Source organism: Aristolochia californica, unplaced genomic scaffold (genome assembly GCF_029961685.1).
Source record: "Aristolochia californica isolate CCGP_79_NKW_82.1479 unplaced genomic scaffold, dmAriCali1.0.hap1 SCAF_10, whole genome shotgun sequence".
NCBI lineage: Eukaryota > Viridiplantae > Streptophyta > Magnoliopsida > Piperales > Aristolochiaceae > Aristolochia > Aristolochia californica.
The window spans coordinates 4,136,562-4,153,924 of NW_027181771.1; the positions used below are offsets into that span (position 1 = coordinate 4,136,562).

Sequence of the window (17,363 nt, forward strand, 5' to 3'; positions counted from 1 at the left end):
TTCACACCAAATGACTTTCCGTATATATATTATATATATTTATATAACTAAATTACGTTGGATAAGGCTACATTAGGTTAGTAGTGAATATATATATCAATGTCATTTGAGATACCTATTGACCAACGCGTTTGCTGATGGATGCGTAACCGTGTCCAATCTGCAAGACGCGGTAAGGGACGGATTCAAGTTTCTTCCACGCCCATTTGTGGCCGACAGTCGCAACTGACAAAGACGACGACTCAGTCATTCCAATCCTCAAAATTTTAAATCACAATCCATTATTTCTTGGATATTCCCAACAAGACGATAAGCCTCTAAATTATAATAACGTCCTGTATCTTGTATTATAAAGGGCTCTCCTTCTGTTCCAGCTCCACCGGCAACTTTGCTTTACACTATACGAAGTTTTGACGGTAAGAAACCAGAGAGAGTACTTGGGATTGATTCATCTGTCCACCATGATGGCTCAGAGCAGCTACGCTCCGCCAACTCAGGCAATCGCCGTGATCGCCCCTCAGTTCTGTACCCCTTACCCTGTTGACCTCACCGTCACCGAAAAGACTTTGAGCATTACCGACGGGGATTATGCCGTTACTGACATCAACGGCAACATCGTCTTCAAGGTTAAGGGCAAACTCTTCAGTCTCAGAGACAAGCGAATCCTATTGGATGCCGCCGGCAATCCCATCGTTACTTTGCAACAAAAGGTCTATTTCTTCTTTCTGTGTGAGCAATCGTAAATGAATTTAAATGTTGGGTGTGAATTGGTGGCTGCTCGATTGATCCAACTCTCCAATCAAATGATTCCTATGCTGGTCTCTGTTTCTGGGTCTCTCAGATCTATTGTTATTTGACAAAATTTCGTGGCGGTCGGAATTAATTTAGAACGATTTGGATGGGGAATAAACTACTGGTGTTTTTCTTCTTTCAGGTAATGTCTGCACACAGGAGATGGCAAGCTTTTAGGGGAGACAGTACAGATTCCAAAAATCTCCTATTCAGTGTCAAGAAAGCTTCCTTGATTCAGCTGTTTAAAACGCAACTGGATGTCTTTTTGGCTTCAAACACAAGTGAACACACCTGTGATTTCCATGTCAAGGGAAGCTTCTTCGAGAGGTCTTGCACCATCTACCTCGGAAATTCCAATGTTATCGTAGCGCAGGTGAGCTCTCTGTCTCTGCCCTTTTCTTATCTCTTACGAAGGAATTATCTGACTCTGATCATGGCTTCTGATCAATTACCAAATTTAATGATCCAGATGAACAAAAAGTACACAGCGAAGAACATTGTTCTTGGAAAGGATGCTTTCGGTGTGACTGTCTATCCGTACGTTGATTATGCCTTCATCACTGCTCTCATCATTATGCTGGACGAAATTAACAAAGACAGAGATGGAGGAGATTGATCATGAACTGTTTTATCTGCTTTTCTTATCAGGATTTTTTTGGTTTACTTTAATGTCATTTACACTGTTGCAAGCGTGCATCGCTTTTTCTTGAATGGATGAGTTTGATCATGGATTGCTTATGATGTGCAGTAGATGAACTTGTTGGTTGCCTGCAGAAATCATATTCTGCTCTGACCTGCAACATTGTAAGAGTTTATCACACCCAAAAGAAAAAAAGAATTGAAGTAACAAGAGTTTATGAAGTAGATAAACGGTTTATATAAAAGAATAAATGCTCCCACTTCAATTCTAAAGTTTGCCGACAGGTAGATGACAAGCCTATGATGGTGTTCTTCAACAATTGTGCTGACACCCTCAATCCTGAGTGAAATAATGTTTTTGAGATGGCTAGAAATTCTAGAGATAATTTGGCAAAAATTCTTGCTTGAAAAGACAGCCTTAGAGGAGTTAAAGAATGTTTTTGAAACTCTCTCTCTCTCTCTCTCTCTCTCTCGAAAGCCCTTGGTATAGAGATTGGCCAAGTTTTCCCTTGACCACATATAAATTATAGTAATTATACCTCCTTGTATAAGTGTGATCTTTGATTGTAACGGAAAAACTATAAAAATAATAAACAAGTTGGGACCTAGTATAATCTCAAACAAAATTTTGGGAGGTGAGCATAATTTTTGGAGATGATGATCAAATCAACCAATCCATACGAGCAAACCAGCATTAGAGAGGAGACCCCAAACTAAACTGCCTTGTGTGATCTTCCCTCAAAACCTGCAAAAAGACTATTATTAGAAGTGAACAACTCATTATGCAAATCAAACCAGTTTTGTTTGTCTAAACCATATGATAATGTCAACTATGATGGCATGAACATGAGCAGGATGGATCTTCTCTTCGATGCACAATGAAGAGAAAGAAAGATTGGATGCTTCAGAATGACCTGCGGAGATTTTGTGGCTCAGAATTTTGATTTTTTCCTTCTTCACGATCCCAGCCTGCATGAGGAAGGTGGAGGCATTCTTTCACTAATTTAATACCAACTGACCCGTCTTTCTTCGAGACGGCAACCGGACAGCGTTTTTGTTTAATCTTTTTTGAAAGGAATAAAATGTGTAGAATAAGTCAACTGCAACACACCATTAAATCACGGTTGCTAGGCGTTGAACAGACTGGAAACAGAGGCGAAGATTCTTTTCCATGTGAAAGAACGGGACGACGATGCAGAATATATCTTATTTTTCTTTCGAGTCCATAAAGCGTATTTGTCACGCGTATCCTTTCAAAGAATTTAAGGCATGGGGCAAGCCCATTTGAGTCATTTCAGCTGGATTTTCCTTTACCAAATCTTTTGGGTTTCTTGAAATTGGGAGAAAACGTCGTGTGAGATTTTCTTTATGTGCAGGCACAGCTTCTCTCTTCTCCGACATCTTTCAATTTAATCTTCTTCATTTTTTCTGTACTCCTGCTGCAAAGAGGAAAGAAGATGGAGCACTCGGTCGATTTCCCGACAACGTCGCAGATTCCGGTGGATCTGATCATCTGGAAGAATCCTCTGAAGCTCACTTGGGCCGGTCTGACGGTGAAGGATGCGAACGGGAATCTTGTCTTCAAGGTCCAGAGGCGTTCATCAGGATGCAAACGCCGGGGTAAGAGACTGCTTGTCGACGCCAACAACAATCCTGTCATCTCCATCCATCGCAACGTAAGCTCTCTCCTTCTCTCAGGAAAATTACCGGCAAAAATTTGTCGGCCTTTTAATCTCATGGTAGATTTCAGCCTTCTCCGTTTAATTGCTCCCTCTAATATGATATCATCATATTATTATTTTATTTAAAGTAAAAAAAAAAAAAAACCAAATCAGTTCAATGAAAGCTTAGCTTCTCCGCCTCCCCCTTTTTCCGTTGAAGGAGTAAGGGGCCATCGACTGAAAAAAGGCGGAAGGGTGGTTTCTCCCCCACCCTCCTTCCATACAAGGCATGAACATTTTTGTTATTACTTGTTACATGGGATCTTTGATAGAAATCTGTTTTTTTATTGCATGAGATCCTAAAATTATGGTTTGAACATAGTTCATACTTGAATTCTCAAGAAACTCTCCTCTTTTAGTATATCTTTGATGGGAATTTTCTTGTCTAAATCATAGTTGTTTGAGTCCTTGCCATGCATGGAGTAATGAATCTCCTATTTGTAACCCACATCCTTGTCTTAAAAAAAATCACGGATCTATGTGAATTGTTTCACTTCTTTGGCCCTTTCAAGTTTGAGGTTGGTCTTCCTAATTACCAAGTGTCTTCCAATCTTTTGGAATTCAAGTTTTCAAGTTTCTTTTTAGCCAATCATGACAACAAACTCTCACAAATCATTGATTTCAACAAACATGATTTCTTAAATTACCCTTCATGGTCTCAATCTATCAAACATTTTTTGAATCCTAGAGATCTTGCTGAACATCTTACTAAGACTCCATCCCTCAATAACCAAGATTCCTCCCACCAAAAATGGATAAATGAACATACACTTGTAATAAGTTGGCTCATAAATTGCATGGCAGAGGTTGTTGCTAATGATGTAGATACAACTAAAGATATTTGGGAAACATTTGGTATATTATATTGTACTCTTGAAAGTCTCCAAAAGCTCAATGATATTTTTCAAGAGATGTACATGACCAAGTACGTAACAATCTCAATGAGCACTTCACTCGATTTAGAGGACTTCTACAAGAATGGAAACTTGCTTAACCATATTCTATAAAATTTTCAACTTACAAAAAAACAAAGAGAAGCACTTGTTGTCTGGCAAAGATGTTGCAAAATCACCAGCTCAATAGCTAAACCTTTCTTTGATGATGTCTATGCAGTCAGTCATGTTTCAAATTTGACAAAAGTACTAGACTTACAACCTAAATATTTGGAGAGCTCTGCCATGTTCTCCTAGGGAGGGGAAGTGGCAATTTTGGCAAAGGCAAAGGCAAAGGAATAATAGGTAGATGTAATTATGGTATATATCGGAGTAGTGGAGATTTAGCTTACAAATTTGTTCAAAGCTAATCAAGTCACCACCATTAATTGTGAAGTAAAAAAGGAAGGGTCTTCTAACACCTCAAACAGCAAGGTGGTTCTTATGGAAGAAGATTTTGACATTTTTTAGAAGCTCAAGAGTATGATGACCTTTGCACATAGTGCTCCTACTATCACATTTGCGACTACTGGTATATTTTCTTTTGTTTCATGTTCCATTCCTTCACCTTAGAATATTGACTCTAGAGCCTTAAAACATCTTACTGGGAAAGTTGAGAACTTGTCTTCATTGTCTTCTTGTACTATAGATCAGTTTGTTTTTTATTGTTGATAGACCCCACACTAAAGTATAAAGCATTGATAATGCAAAATATCTTTGTCTTTATCTCTATCTAATGTTTTATTTGTTCTTCTATTTTCATTGATTCCCATGTTTCTCAGCCAATTAACCCAATTTTTTTATTGTTTTGTAAATTTTTCCTTCTCATGTATTATAAGAACACTCAGGATTTGACTTTTCTCCCATGACAAAAAAAACCTATGGTTTATTGATGTGTCTTTAATTAGAACACAATTTCGATGGTACTATTACTCGGTATAAAGCAAAACTGGTTGTTAAGAGTTATACTTAATCAAACAACATTGATTATGAAGAAACTAAGGACTACATTTAGTCCTCCAACATTGAGTATGAAGAAAAATTTTCTCCTGTGGTTAACTTGAATTCAATATGTGCTATTCTCTCCTTGCTACCAACTTTAAATGGTCAATTTCTCAATTAGATGTTAAGAATGTTTTCCTTGATGGCGATATATATAGAGAGGTTTATATAACACAACTACCTACTTTTGTGGTTGTTGGAGATAATATACGTAAACTTAATACGGATTTATGGGTTAAAATAATCACCATGTGTTTTTTTTGAAAATTTTTAGCAAGGTAATCCTTTGGTTTGGGTTCAAAAGGTGTGAGAGTGATCAATCGATTATCACAAAATAACCAATCAACATATGATTCTTATGATTGTAGATGATATCGCTATAATAGTCAAAGATATAGTGGGCATTCAAAAGGCGAAAGAAAACTCAAGTAAAGCCTTCCAAACAAAAGACCTTGGTTTGCTAAAATACTTTCTTGGGATTGAGTTTCTTCAATCCCACAACAACATAATTTATCTAAGAGAAAGTATGCTTTAGATCTCTTAAAAAAACTGGATGCGAGCCACTAGATAATCCTATGGACCTGAATAGTAAGTTATGTATTGAATTTGATTAGGAGGTTGATGTGGGGCAGATATCAATATTTGGTTGGTAAACTCAATTGTTTTATTATTGCAAGACCTAATATTTTATTTGTTGTCAATGTCATTAGTCAGTTCATATATCATCCCCAACAATTTCATTGGTTGGCCTTGAAAAGAATTCTTTGATACTTAAAAAGAAAAATCCAGGATAATGACTACTTTAAAAATGTCATGGGTATATTGATATTGAAGGTTTTTCATATGCAGATTGGATTGGCTCACTTGATAACAAGAACTATACCTCTTAACTACTGTAAAGTTATAGGAGAAAACTTTGTTAATTGGAGAAGCAAAAAAAAAAAAAAAAAGTGTAGTGGTAAGATCAAATGTAAAAGCTAAGTACAGTAAGTGAATTGTTGTGAGTAAAAAGGGCTTTTATCCAATGTATCGAATCTTAACTAGAAGCACTTTCCCTACCAGGACAACCTTTGGCTAAGTCATGAGTCCTTGGTTTCACTCTTCACCTCAATCGCCCTTACACCATCCAAGCAGGTAGAAAATTCTTCCGTAAAGGTAGTTAACTTTGGTTCTATCTTCAAGTCATTTCATTTGTTATTATAGCCTTCCCTTGAACACATCCTCTATCCCTGTCACATGTCCCTTAGCTTAGTGGAACCCCAAAATCCTAATTCAACACCAATCGCAGCCTGAGACTTTCATAAAAACAACCGATGTAAATAGCACCTCATCACTTATATGCAATATGTCCATTAGGTCTCTTGGGCTCTATGCTAAACCTTATCATCTTTGTTTGTAACGGGGATCCTAGCAAACTCTAATTACTAATATGACTCTTACATAAACTAGAACATTCCCACATCCCCTACTTTACTCTCTCTTAATTATTAAATTACTATTTTGGTTATATTAAATTCTTAAAAATTGCCTAATTACTATGATAAAGACTAGTATACCTTTACTTCCTTACACTACAACTTATCACTTGATTAGTTTGATTAGAATTTATGACCAGTGCATAAACAATTTATTTTCTAGCATTCGGCCTACTATCGGTTCTTCTTACAACGCACTAGGCATTTGTGTCCGCAAAGGAGAGATACTTAGTGTTAGCCAAAATTTGTGCTCTAATGACTTCATAGTCTGTTTCTAGAGTTTTCAAAGCTCGATTTATCTTCCGCTCCTCTTACTATTTTTCTGGTTCATTCTCTTTTGATGGGCGATAATTACCTATGTCCTACTACACACTATTAATCTCAACCACCCATTAGAGAAAAACTCTAAAGAGAATTTCAAGTAGAGAGAAGAAAAAGGAGAGAATATTTAGTATGAGAGAAGGGAGAAGAAAGTTTGTGCAAGTAGGGAAGACTAATCCTTTCTCACATAAACTCTTCTTATATATTTAGAGTTTAAGAAACCAAATTACAACATTTACCCAAACTTGGCTGCCTCATATGACCTAATTACGTAATAATTAAACTATCCTCACATCTCATATTTACACTTTTTGAAATTGATGACTCATTTTTCTATTCATTTTGTACATAAGGCCTCATCTCCTTTTATTTTGGATTCTATCATATGGGTTTGTGAGAGCTCTCTTGTAGGAAGGGTGGCAGGCCTTTCGTGGGGATAGTGAGGAGTTGAAAGATTTGATATTCAAAGTGAAGGCCACTTTACATTCTCGGTTGAGGTCAGAGTTAGAAGTTTTCTTGGTGGGTGAAAATGGGAAGGACATAATTGCTAACTTTGAAGTGAAAGGTAGCCCATTACAAAGATCTTGTACCATCTACAAGGGAAACTCCATTGTTGCACAGGTAAGCAACACTGATTTGCACTTTTACATTCTATTACTTAAAGAACAATTACAACTTCTTCATATTATAAGGGAAATAGTTGTCACAACTATAAAAGTAAGTATTTCGTTGTAATTCACAAACATACAACTCAAAAAGAGGTACAAAAGTTTTGAAATACAATGCAGAATTTAATCATCATAATCTTTTTTTAGATTTAGATTATTTAAAGCACCATACACATTTCCATTTTGGACATTGTATAGTGCACCTTAAACATTTGAATTGTAACTTGCATCTTGTTTAAGATGAATCCTTGTCCTTCATCACTAATCCTCTTCATTAATTGCTAAAAGTCTTTAAGGAACGACATTTATTGTTTGATAATACTTATCATTATATGCTTGATATTGAAAGTCTTTAACAACAAAACTCATAAGTCATCACTAAAAATACATACAATGAATACGATGTTATTGTTAAAAATGACAAATGTTGAGTCATCACTAAATAAATCTTTAACGATTGTTGGAAGATATGAATATGTTGGAGTGTCATTGATATAATTAGTTTATATTTTTTGTCTCTTCTTCACTCTTAATAGGGTGAAGGGTATAATTGTAATATTATTATTTTTAACATCTATAAATATAGCTCAAGGGGAGGGTTTGGATGAAGTCCATAACCACATTCTTCCTTTTCTTTTCTCTCCAACGTGTGTTCTCTTCTTTTCCCAAGATGTAATATATGGAGTCTTGAAAATCAACATGGTATCAAAACTTTGATTTTTAGGACTCCTAGCTACGATTTTGTAGAATTCGACATGAAGGAGTTGCATGACAAAGATAAGTTTTCTCTTGTTCTTGATTCTGAAGTAATTGATACTTCATGCTTCCCTTCAGTATTATTTGTTGCTAATCTACTAGTATGCTTGCAACTTTGCTCGGTATACTTGTTGGTATTATAAGTTGTTATGCTTCTCTCAAGATCGATATACTTGGCCGAACTTGTTTTTTCCTCTTTAAGTTGCTAGATAGAACCTCTAAAACCAGCTACAAGAGACCTTTGCTTTTAATAACTAGGAAAAACTAATCCGTTGGTTGTCCTTGTATCAGTCAAGGCTTAAGATTTATGACAACCATTTCAGTTTTTTAGAGGCCGAAACTGAAAAGCCTTGCATCCAAATTAGCGCTCAGAAGTCGCTTTGCTATCATATGAGAATTCAGAATTATTTCAGAGGCAAACAACGTTCTTGTTCTGATGTCTGATTGCAACAGTGGAGGACGAACTTGTTTATAACCTTTTCATGCTGAGTATGATAACATGGTGGTTGAAGCGATTCCTGAAATGCGATCACGCTTGAGAACTAATTCTAGACCGAACTTACTTTGCAGTTTTCGCTTCCGCTTCCTCATGGTTATCACGGTATTTCGTTGATGGTATTCTCTTGGTTGATCTTGCACTTTGTTACTGCTAAGCTCTCTACCTTCTCACGCAACTCTGTTGTGTAACCCTTACTTTTGGCTCACAACAAGATTCACAAAAAGCTTTGTTATTGCCGGCGTCTCTCCCTTTTGGAATTTGGTTTTTACTTCCCTCAATCATGGACTTTGCATCTGTCTCGCCATCTTGAGCTAGGATTCTGTTGTTTGGACGTTTTTGAATGTCGTTGATTTGGTATTATTCAGCTGGACTTATCGGCTTGAATCAAGGATCCAACAAGTAGTAAGATGTTGACAACTTGGTGTTGTATCATTGGATTTGAAAACAACAACAATCACGTGAAAAATTATCAACAACATCAAATTACAATTATCATCAAATTGCATTGGATTACAACGACAACAAACTATGGTATCTCTCTTTTATCTCTCTGATCCAACGACTTGTTCTTTATCTAGGAAAGATATATGTTGGCAAGTTGAAATTCTCTTCCCCATCTAGCAAATCATATGCTGGAAGTTTGTTGGACGAACTTTGTTTCATTTTTCATCTAACCTGGCCTTATCTGCTCTCATCCGAGCCAACACACGATTGCTGTTAGAAATCTGGAATGATTTCCATGTTAGAGATCTATCATAGTTAATTGTCCAGTGATGATTGTGAAGTGACAACTGCCTGTATAAATTTATCTAGACACAAGTCTTCCAATTGGTATCTTCTAGTTGTCGAAATCACGTATGGTATTGCTATCAAAATCTTCCAACTACCTCATTGTTCTATTGTTGTTAGAAATCACGAATTGAGAGGACAACACAACTTATTTGGTATCATTCCAAGTTGATCTCGCGAGTTATCTAGCTGTACTGATCAACTTGATTCAACGGTCATTCAACAAGTCCATGGTGGCCGTCTCCTTTGATAGCATGCGATATTCGCAACTGTTGCCTATTTATCCAGTTGTCGCTACTCCAGTATCTACTACTGCCAGATCGTATCTTTGTTTTTGATAGAGATTCCGAGCCAATTACCAACTCTATCTTTGGACGTGATCCTGATCTGGCTTACTGCCCTTTTAAACTCCTTGATTGCAATTACAATCGTAATTGATTGTTGTTTCTTCTTCAATCAAGCGTCTTTGCCAATGATTTATTTCTGGACGTGCTGAGCTGGTTCATCGTTGCTGTGTTGCTGTCCATCCCGAGTTGGTAACTCATCTTGCTATCTACTCATATTCGTCCATTGATTGTTGCAATAGACTTTTGTTTTTTTGAGTTCTGGAATTCAGAACCTTATCTCAAATTATTTGGCTATTATTAATTTGCAATAAACTCAAAAACTTGTTGGCTAACTCTGTTTCATTAGACCAGTTCCTCATCCATCAGACTCAGACTCCACTCGATCTTGACTCAGCCCTTTATTCCGAGTTATTACAGTTGCAATCTCATGGCTGACTTGTCTCTTATTACTGAGTTATAACTGAGTTATTACTGTTCTATTTGCAAGCTTATCTCTTATTAATCTGAGTCTGATTTAGCCTAACTCAAATTGACTCAGTACCAGTGAGTACTAACTCGGACAAGGTCAACTCGAACTTACGAGTCAGCCTGACTTGCTCTCTGCCTCTGGCATATTTGTTCTGGTCTCATGTACAATACCGATCCCTCCCATGACTCGACTATATTGGTCTAACATTGATTGGCGTAACTCTATTTTTTAACTCGGGGTCACTCACTCTTGACTTAGACCCTTGATTTTGGCTTGATTATTACCTTGGATTATCGTTAGCTTATTACTTGGTGCACAACTTCCTTATTCAAGGATGGACTCACTACAAATTAATTAATGTGTCCTTATTACTCTTAAGAACCTTCATTATTTACCGGTTATCCGTTGCTATATAATTGAATATTTGGTACATATTATTTGGGCATTGGATCATTATCATAACTACTATTGTGTCTCTTTGATTGAGACATTATTATTGAAGAAGAACTCATCGGTTGCTTGTGTTGGGTTTAATATTTGTTGATTGTTGTCAGCATTGGTTCATATGATGGATAATTGAATTACTTAGGAAAATAAAACACACAATGACTCTAACTTCTTCATCTTATCTTCCATTTTCATTAACCATTACCCTTTATTATTTGGCAGCCTTTTTCGTACCATCCTTTATTTGACTATCGTTTACCTCCTTTAACTAACCCTTATGATGTGTTGCTTTGGTTGGTTCCTTTTTATATATATAGGTGTTTTTAAGTCCATTGAGACTTTTTATTAGTACTTTTGGTTTTTTTTCTCAGTCTTGTGAATGACAAGTATTACCCACTTTAGTGATTATTATCACTATATTTGTTCGAAATCATTTGAGGTTGGTTTCAACTTATATTTTATCACCCATTTGTACCCTTTGAAAGTCTGTGTTCAGTTTCGTACTTATCATTGGGACACCATGATGAAGAAGCTTATTACTACATCTATATTAGTTGTTTCAAACTGCGATCATTTCTATTACCTCCCAACTTGAGGGGGAGTGTTAGAAGATATGAATATGTTGGAGTGTCTTCGATGTAATTAGTTTATGGTTTTTGTCTCATCTTCACTCTTACTAGGATATAGGGTATAATTGTAATATTGTTACTTTTAACATATATAAATATAACTTAAGGGGGATGTTTGGACTAAGTTCATAACCCCATTTTCTCCTCTTTTCTCCCCAACGTGTGTTTTCTTCTTTACCCAAGATATAATCTGTGGAGTCCTAAAAATCAACAACGATGAATTTTGCTATCGTTGTTAACATGTTTTTAACAATGAACTAATGTCATTGCTAAAATCTATCACAAAAAAAATCCTTTTTAGCAAGAAATACTGTTTATTGCTAAAAGTTTTTTTTAATTAATTTTAATATTTTTTTTCTTGTAAATAAATTACAATAGAATTGATTACATGGTTTATGGGATATTAAAAATGTCTGTCTCCATGAAAGAAATAATGTGAAAAGCAAAATGTAAATGATATTAACTAGGAGAATATTTCACAAAAGGGATAAGAGATTGCACATCATTCTATTCCAAGTATATTAATTTTCATCCTTTTCCTCTACCTATAAATTATTCTCTGCTTTATTAGGATCTATACTAGTCCCTCGAACCTCCATGAAAGCTCTTGTAGATCCCCAATGGAAACATACCATGGAGGAGGAAGTTTATGCCATAGACTCTTGAAGTACCTGATATTTTTATCTGAACCAGCTCTGGGACCTATGATTGTCATGGTCTTTGGGTTTTATAGTTACATACCAGTTTAATAGTGGGGTTAAGGCTAGGTGGTGACCCACAAACCTCGGGCAAACAAATTTGGATGCCCAAATCACCTAGTGCTTCAATTGTTATCCCAAAGGGACAAGGGAGCCAACTTAAAATGGATTTCTAAGGGTTAAATTTCTTGTGATATGAGTTTGTCTCTGACCCAAGGCACAAAAAAATGTATGGATTTTGGATGCATGTGCTTGAAGTACATGACTAGTGACAAGAAGAAGCTTGTAGAACTCAAATCTAAAGATGTTGGTCATGTAATATTTGGAGACAATAGCATAGGTATTATCAAAGGAATTGGTAAAATTGGTACCTCAACCTCTTTCATATAGAATGTCTATTATGTAGAAGGGTTGATGCATGATTTACTTAACATTAATCAATTTTGTGATAAAGGTATCAAAGTTTCATTTGAAAAGAACAAATGCTTAGTAAAGAATGAAAATAATGAACTAGTTCTAGAAGGGCTTAAAAATAGAAACCTCTATGTTGTGACATAGTTGGTACACCCTCAACTAGTGCCATCTGTTTGGGTGCAAAAATTGATGAATTTTGGTTATGGCATAAAAGGCTAGGACACATAAGAATAGATTCCCTAAACAAATTAGTTAAGAAAAACCCAGTGAGATGACTACCAGATTAAATTTTTTTAAAAGAGAAACCTTGTGATGCTTTCCAACTATGAAAGCAACACAAAAACTCTTCCAAATCAAAGAATGTAATTTCAACCTCTTGATCCCTTCAACTAATCCACTTGAATATAGTTGAACCTACTTGAACCTTAAGGCTAAAGGGAAAATGTGTCACCTTAGTGGTGGTAGATGACTATTCTAGGTTCACATGGGTAGACCTCCTAGCACATAAGGATGATACATTTCCAACCTTCATCAAGCTGTATGAAAATGTTCAAAAAGATCAAGGCTATAGCATTATCAAGATTAGGAAAGATCATAGAGAAGAATTTGGACATTCACAATTTGAGGAATATTGGTCAAAGCATGGTCTAAACTATACATTTTAGCTCCTCAACAAAATTGTGTTGTTGAGAGAAGATATAGAACTTTAATTAAGATGGCAAGAGCTATGCTACATGCATACAATTTGCCGCAGACTTTGGGCTGAAGCTGTAAATGCTACTTGCTATATCATAAATCGAGTAAATGTAAGGCCCATTCTCAACAAAAATCCTTTTGAGTTGCATATGGGCACCCTATTGACCGAGTGTTAACTCCCTTCATGATTTTGATGATAACAAAACTTAATTGAGTTAATAATTGCAATTCTAGTATATCAGATGGATTTCCTTCAAGAGACAAAATTTAAAGGTCTAAGAGGATTCATATGGACACCCTATTGATCGAGCGTTAACTCCCTTCTTGAATGTACTCGTTTAAGAATGCACTCTTTACATCCATTTGGTAAAATTTGAACTTCATGGGACAAGTATAGGCTAAGAGGATTCAAATTGCTTTTAGTCTTGTTATGGGTGCATAGGTTTCTTCAAAATCAATACTTCTTATATGGATATATCCTTTGACACTAACCTAAAAATGTATGGTCTATACCATGTTTTTTTACAATATTCCTCGAAGTGTGAAATTTCAAATTCTTCTCCATGATCACTTCTAATTTTGACAATGCTATAGCCTTGGTCTTTTTGAATCTTTTTCACATAGTTTGGTGGAAGTTGGAAAAACATCATCCTTATGAACTAAGAAATTTACCCATGTGAACCTTGATTAGTCATCTACCACTACTATGCTGAGACGCTCCTTGTTTAGGGTTAAAGTTCAAATTGGTTCAACTAAGTCCATGTGGGTTAGTTGAAGAGGATGAGAGGTCGAAACTGTATTCTTAGATTTGAAAGAAATTTTGTGTTGCTTTCCAAGTTGGCAAGCATCACAAAGTCTCTCTCTTACAATTTTTTTATTAGGTAGTCCTCTCACTAGGTTTTTCTTTACTAATTTGTTCAAGGAGTCTATTCCTATATGTCCTAGTCTCTTATGCCATAACCAAACTCTTATTCTTGAGATGTCATTTAATCTTTTTCAAAATCAAGTGGATTTTGATTTCAATTAAGTATTTGGCCTACTCTGATACTATTGTTTTCCGTGGCTTCTCAAGAGGGGGGTGAATTGACAAATTCAAATTAAATTTAAGTAGTGCGTGTTATAAAAAAAGCATGCAAATTTACTATTTCAATGTAAGCTAAATATGCACAGACCATCGGAGACAATTTTTTTTTTGTTATTGATGTTCTCCTATTGGTATTCACCGCCCAAGAACTCTTTCTTTGGAAATTCCACTATTTCAAAACTTTAATAGCTGGAATTTACATAAAGAGATTCCGACTCTCATTAAGCCACGTGTAGCTCAACACACATTTGTTGCAATCACAAGCTCCCCAATAGATTGGTTAGATTCTAGCTCTAGTTGGTTTTTTCTATCTAGATTGAATAGGTTCTAGATGAATTTTTCACAAATTTAAAATAAAAGAAAGGAAAACTTACACCCTTTCCTTGAAGAGTTTCTTCTCCTTAAGAGATCCAAGCTTCCACTTATTTAACAGTACGATATGCAAGTAAAGGAATGGAAAGAGTAACAGAATTTTTAAGGATAAGGCTAACTCTTTCACTCTAAAACACTTTTGAGAGGTTTTTCAAGTTCAAGGATAAAAGCTTAAAGTTTTTGCAAATAAATACTCATTAACTTCTCAATGCACGGTTTGGTGGGGGTATTTATAACTTCTCCAAGCCAAATTAGTCATTTTTTGCAAGTTTTCAAAAATCAATACATTGATTGAGCGATCAATCGGTCATAATAACTCTTTTTGTGTCAAGATGTGACTTATTGATCGATCAATCAAAATCCCCTTTGGTTGTGCATTGCAAGTATGATCAATCAGTGAACTTCCTGTGATTGATCAAGCTAGCAATATCCAGTCTAATCGATAATTTTATGTAAAGTTTGCTTGCCTGGACAATATTGATTGATCAATCCAAATGGGATGATTGATCATGCGTTATAACTTGATATGACCATGTTCTGGATGATCGATCAATCGACTAAGGTTGATTGATCATGCTTTATAGTGTTGGTCTGTTCTCTCCTAGATGATCAATCATTGGCAGAGGCTGATCGATCAATTCCATGACAGTTCAACTAAGTTGACTTTAAAAGCATGTGAATTATTTTGTCTAAGTGCTCTAACATGTTCTAAGAGATGTATGTTCTTAAACATGTTTATATATAAAGTATGACCTACAACTCCATATTCACTATTGTATTCAAAGAAGGGAGTTAGAAATTCTTTCTTACATTTGTGACTGAGTTTTGACATATGATTTTTACATTTAAACTCTACTCTTCTTCCTTATGGGTGTTTTTTTAAGAGACGTTCTTCAATGTTGTTTGAGGTCTTGGGTAGGTTTGATCATTTTGAAGCTTTAGACCTTGAAATGTATTGACCCTTAAAGGTAGAATATCTGAAATACTTAGTTTTGTAAATTGTTAGATCAATTAAGTTTTGTTATCATAAAAAAAAAATGGAGTGAACCTATGGCCAACACAAATATGTAGATATGGCACAAATAACAATGGAGATGAAACTAACTTGACACTAGAATTAAATGAGATAAAGTTGAGGGAAGAGTAATTTTACGTCAATACCTTGAGAAAGCAATAAAATGAATATGTAAAATGCACACCACTTCATTAATATAAAACTAAAAAAATATTTAATTATAAAATACAAACAATAAAAAAAAGTCTAAGATGAAAGCTAAAAAACTATATAAATCTTTGGCTAAAGACTAAATATACAGCTAAAAGACTAAAAGGCTATCAGATTATACATGAACTAACAAACTGATAAGGCTAATAAAAACTCAGTTGAACAAATCCTTTTGCCCTAGCTTAAGAGAGAGAAAATTAATCTCGTCAAAATATAACATGTTAAGAACGCATGCCACCTGTTGAAATACTGACCAAATTATTTCAAAATATTCATGAAGAAGATAAAAGTACTAAAAACAAAATGCTTAGACTAATAAAAATAAAGTAAGTAGAAAAAAAGCACTCAATTGCTAAAAATAAAGAATGTATACTACTTAATAATTACTCTCCATCTTGGTATAATTTAAGTAAGAATGTACATTTATTGATAAGTTAAAAATTCATAGTTGATTGTATAAAAAATATTACACATGTGAAATGTTAAACAATTCATCACTAAAGGGGATACGATTCCTTATTAATTATTTGGAAGGAGCATAAAATTACCTTAGAAAAATTATCTGTGAAAAACAACTTTTTGCTAATATACCCAATTAAAGACATGTCATTGAGATAATTGTGAATACCCTTTCTCCTTGCAATGTATAACAAGACCATGTCGGTTCATTGTTAATTGGGTATATTAGCGACGACTTGTGCCTCATTGCTAAAAATTGAATTTCTTGTTGTGTTTCATGATGTATCGATTTAATAATTTACCCATACTTCTATTGTCCTCATATACTTGGTATTTGCATTTTTATGCCTGGTGAGGTAATAACTTGAATAGTAGAAATAAAGCTAATTAATTTTATTACATTATTGCAGACTAGTGCAATGTACAAGCTTCAGAAGGTTATCGTCGAGAGATATAGATTTCGACTAACCATTTATCCAGGAATTGATCAAAATTTTGTTGTAGGTATGATTGCTATATTTTTTTGTGGAGGCTATAATGAAGAAAATGTGATGAGGTGTTACTCATGTCAAATGTAAAACACTTCCTTAACAATAGGGAAGGGATCACATGTTCTCTATGATTAAAAATCTTTAAATTGTTATGGAGTTGTAGAAAGGATTGTAGGAAGAAATACCGAAAACTTTTATTGATCATCCATACAAATACTCAATAATTTTGATCTCATGCTTAGTTTATGCTATCTAGCTATGATGATGAAGAGGCAAAGGTAAGAACCAAATTCTAGTTGCAAATTCAAAGCAAAGAATATGATAATTTATCAATGAGTTTTTAAATGTGAGTGATGCATACATACTATTAGATGAAGAGGTGTCATTTGGGTCCAGACAATCAGTCAAAAGCAGAACACCAAGTATTTTTGTTGTAGT

At 35.0% G+C, this 17,363-nt stretch overlaps 2 protein-coding genes across 3 annotated transcripts; both read left to right on the plus strand.

The window, feature by feature from the left end:
- Positions 1-379: 379 nt before the first annotated feature.
- On the plus strand, positions 380-1,635 carry LOC137942667 (protein LURP-one-related 10-like). Its single transcript, XM_068788396.1, has 3 exons — positions 380-710; positions 935-1,165; positions 1,262-1,635. Exons 1-3 carry the CDS (start codon positions 462-464, stop codon positions 1,406-1,408), a joined length of 627 nt encoding a protein of 208 aa, XP_068644497.1. The 5' UTR covers positions 380-461; the 3' UTR covers positions 1,409-1,635.
- A 1,179-nt stretch (positions 1,636-2,814) lies between these two features.
- Positions 2,815-17,070, plus strand: LOC137942580 (protein LURP-one-related 7-like). Of its 2 annotated transcripts, none has more exons than XM_068788282.1 (3): positions 2,815-3,107; positions 7,294-7,503; positions 16,845-17,070. In XM_068788282.1, exons 1-3 carry the CDS (start codon positions 2,889-2,891, stop codon positions 17,010-17,012), a joined length of 597 nt encoding a protein of 198 aa, XP_068644383.1. In that variant the 5' UTR covers positions 2,815-2,888; the 3' UTR covers positions 17,013-17,070. The 2 variants fall into 2 exon arrangements, with proteins under 2 accessions (XP_068644383.1, XP_068644384.1); XM_068788283.1 differs by having other exon boundaries at positions 7,306-7,503.
- Positions 17,071-17,363: the final 293 nt, after the last annotated feature.

What these genes read in the sequence shown, in the direction of transcription:
- LOC137942667 (XM_068788396.1), top strand. Translation starts at nt 462, where the DNA reads ATGATGGCTCAGAGCAGCTACGCTCCGCCAACTCAGGCAATCGCCGTG. An exon ending in TCGTTACTTTGCAACAAAAG is followed by an intron (nt 711 to 934) that starts GTCTATTTCTTC and finishes TTCTTCTTTCAG; the next exon opens with GTAATGTCTGCACACAGGAG. An exon ending in CCAATGTTATCGTAGCGCAG is followed by an intron (nt 1,166 to 1,261) that starts GTGAGCTCTCTG and finishes TTAATGATCCAG; the next exon opens with ATGAACAAAAAGTACACAGC.
- LOC137942580 (XM_068788282.1), top strand. Translation starts at nt 2,889, where the DNA reads ATGGAGCACTCGGTCGATTTCCCGACAACGTCGCAGATTCCGGTGGAT. An exon ending in TCATCTCCATCCATCGCAAC is followed by an intron (nt 3,108 to 7,293) that starts GTAAGCTCTCTC and finishes GCTCTCTTGTAG; the next exon opens with GAAGGGTGGCAGGCCTTTCG. An exon ending in GAAACTCCATTGTTGCACAG is followed by an intron (nt 7,504 to 16,844) that starts GTAAGCAACACT and finishes ACATTATTGCAG; the next exon opens with ACTAGTGCAATGTACAAGCT.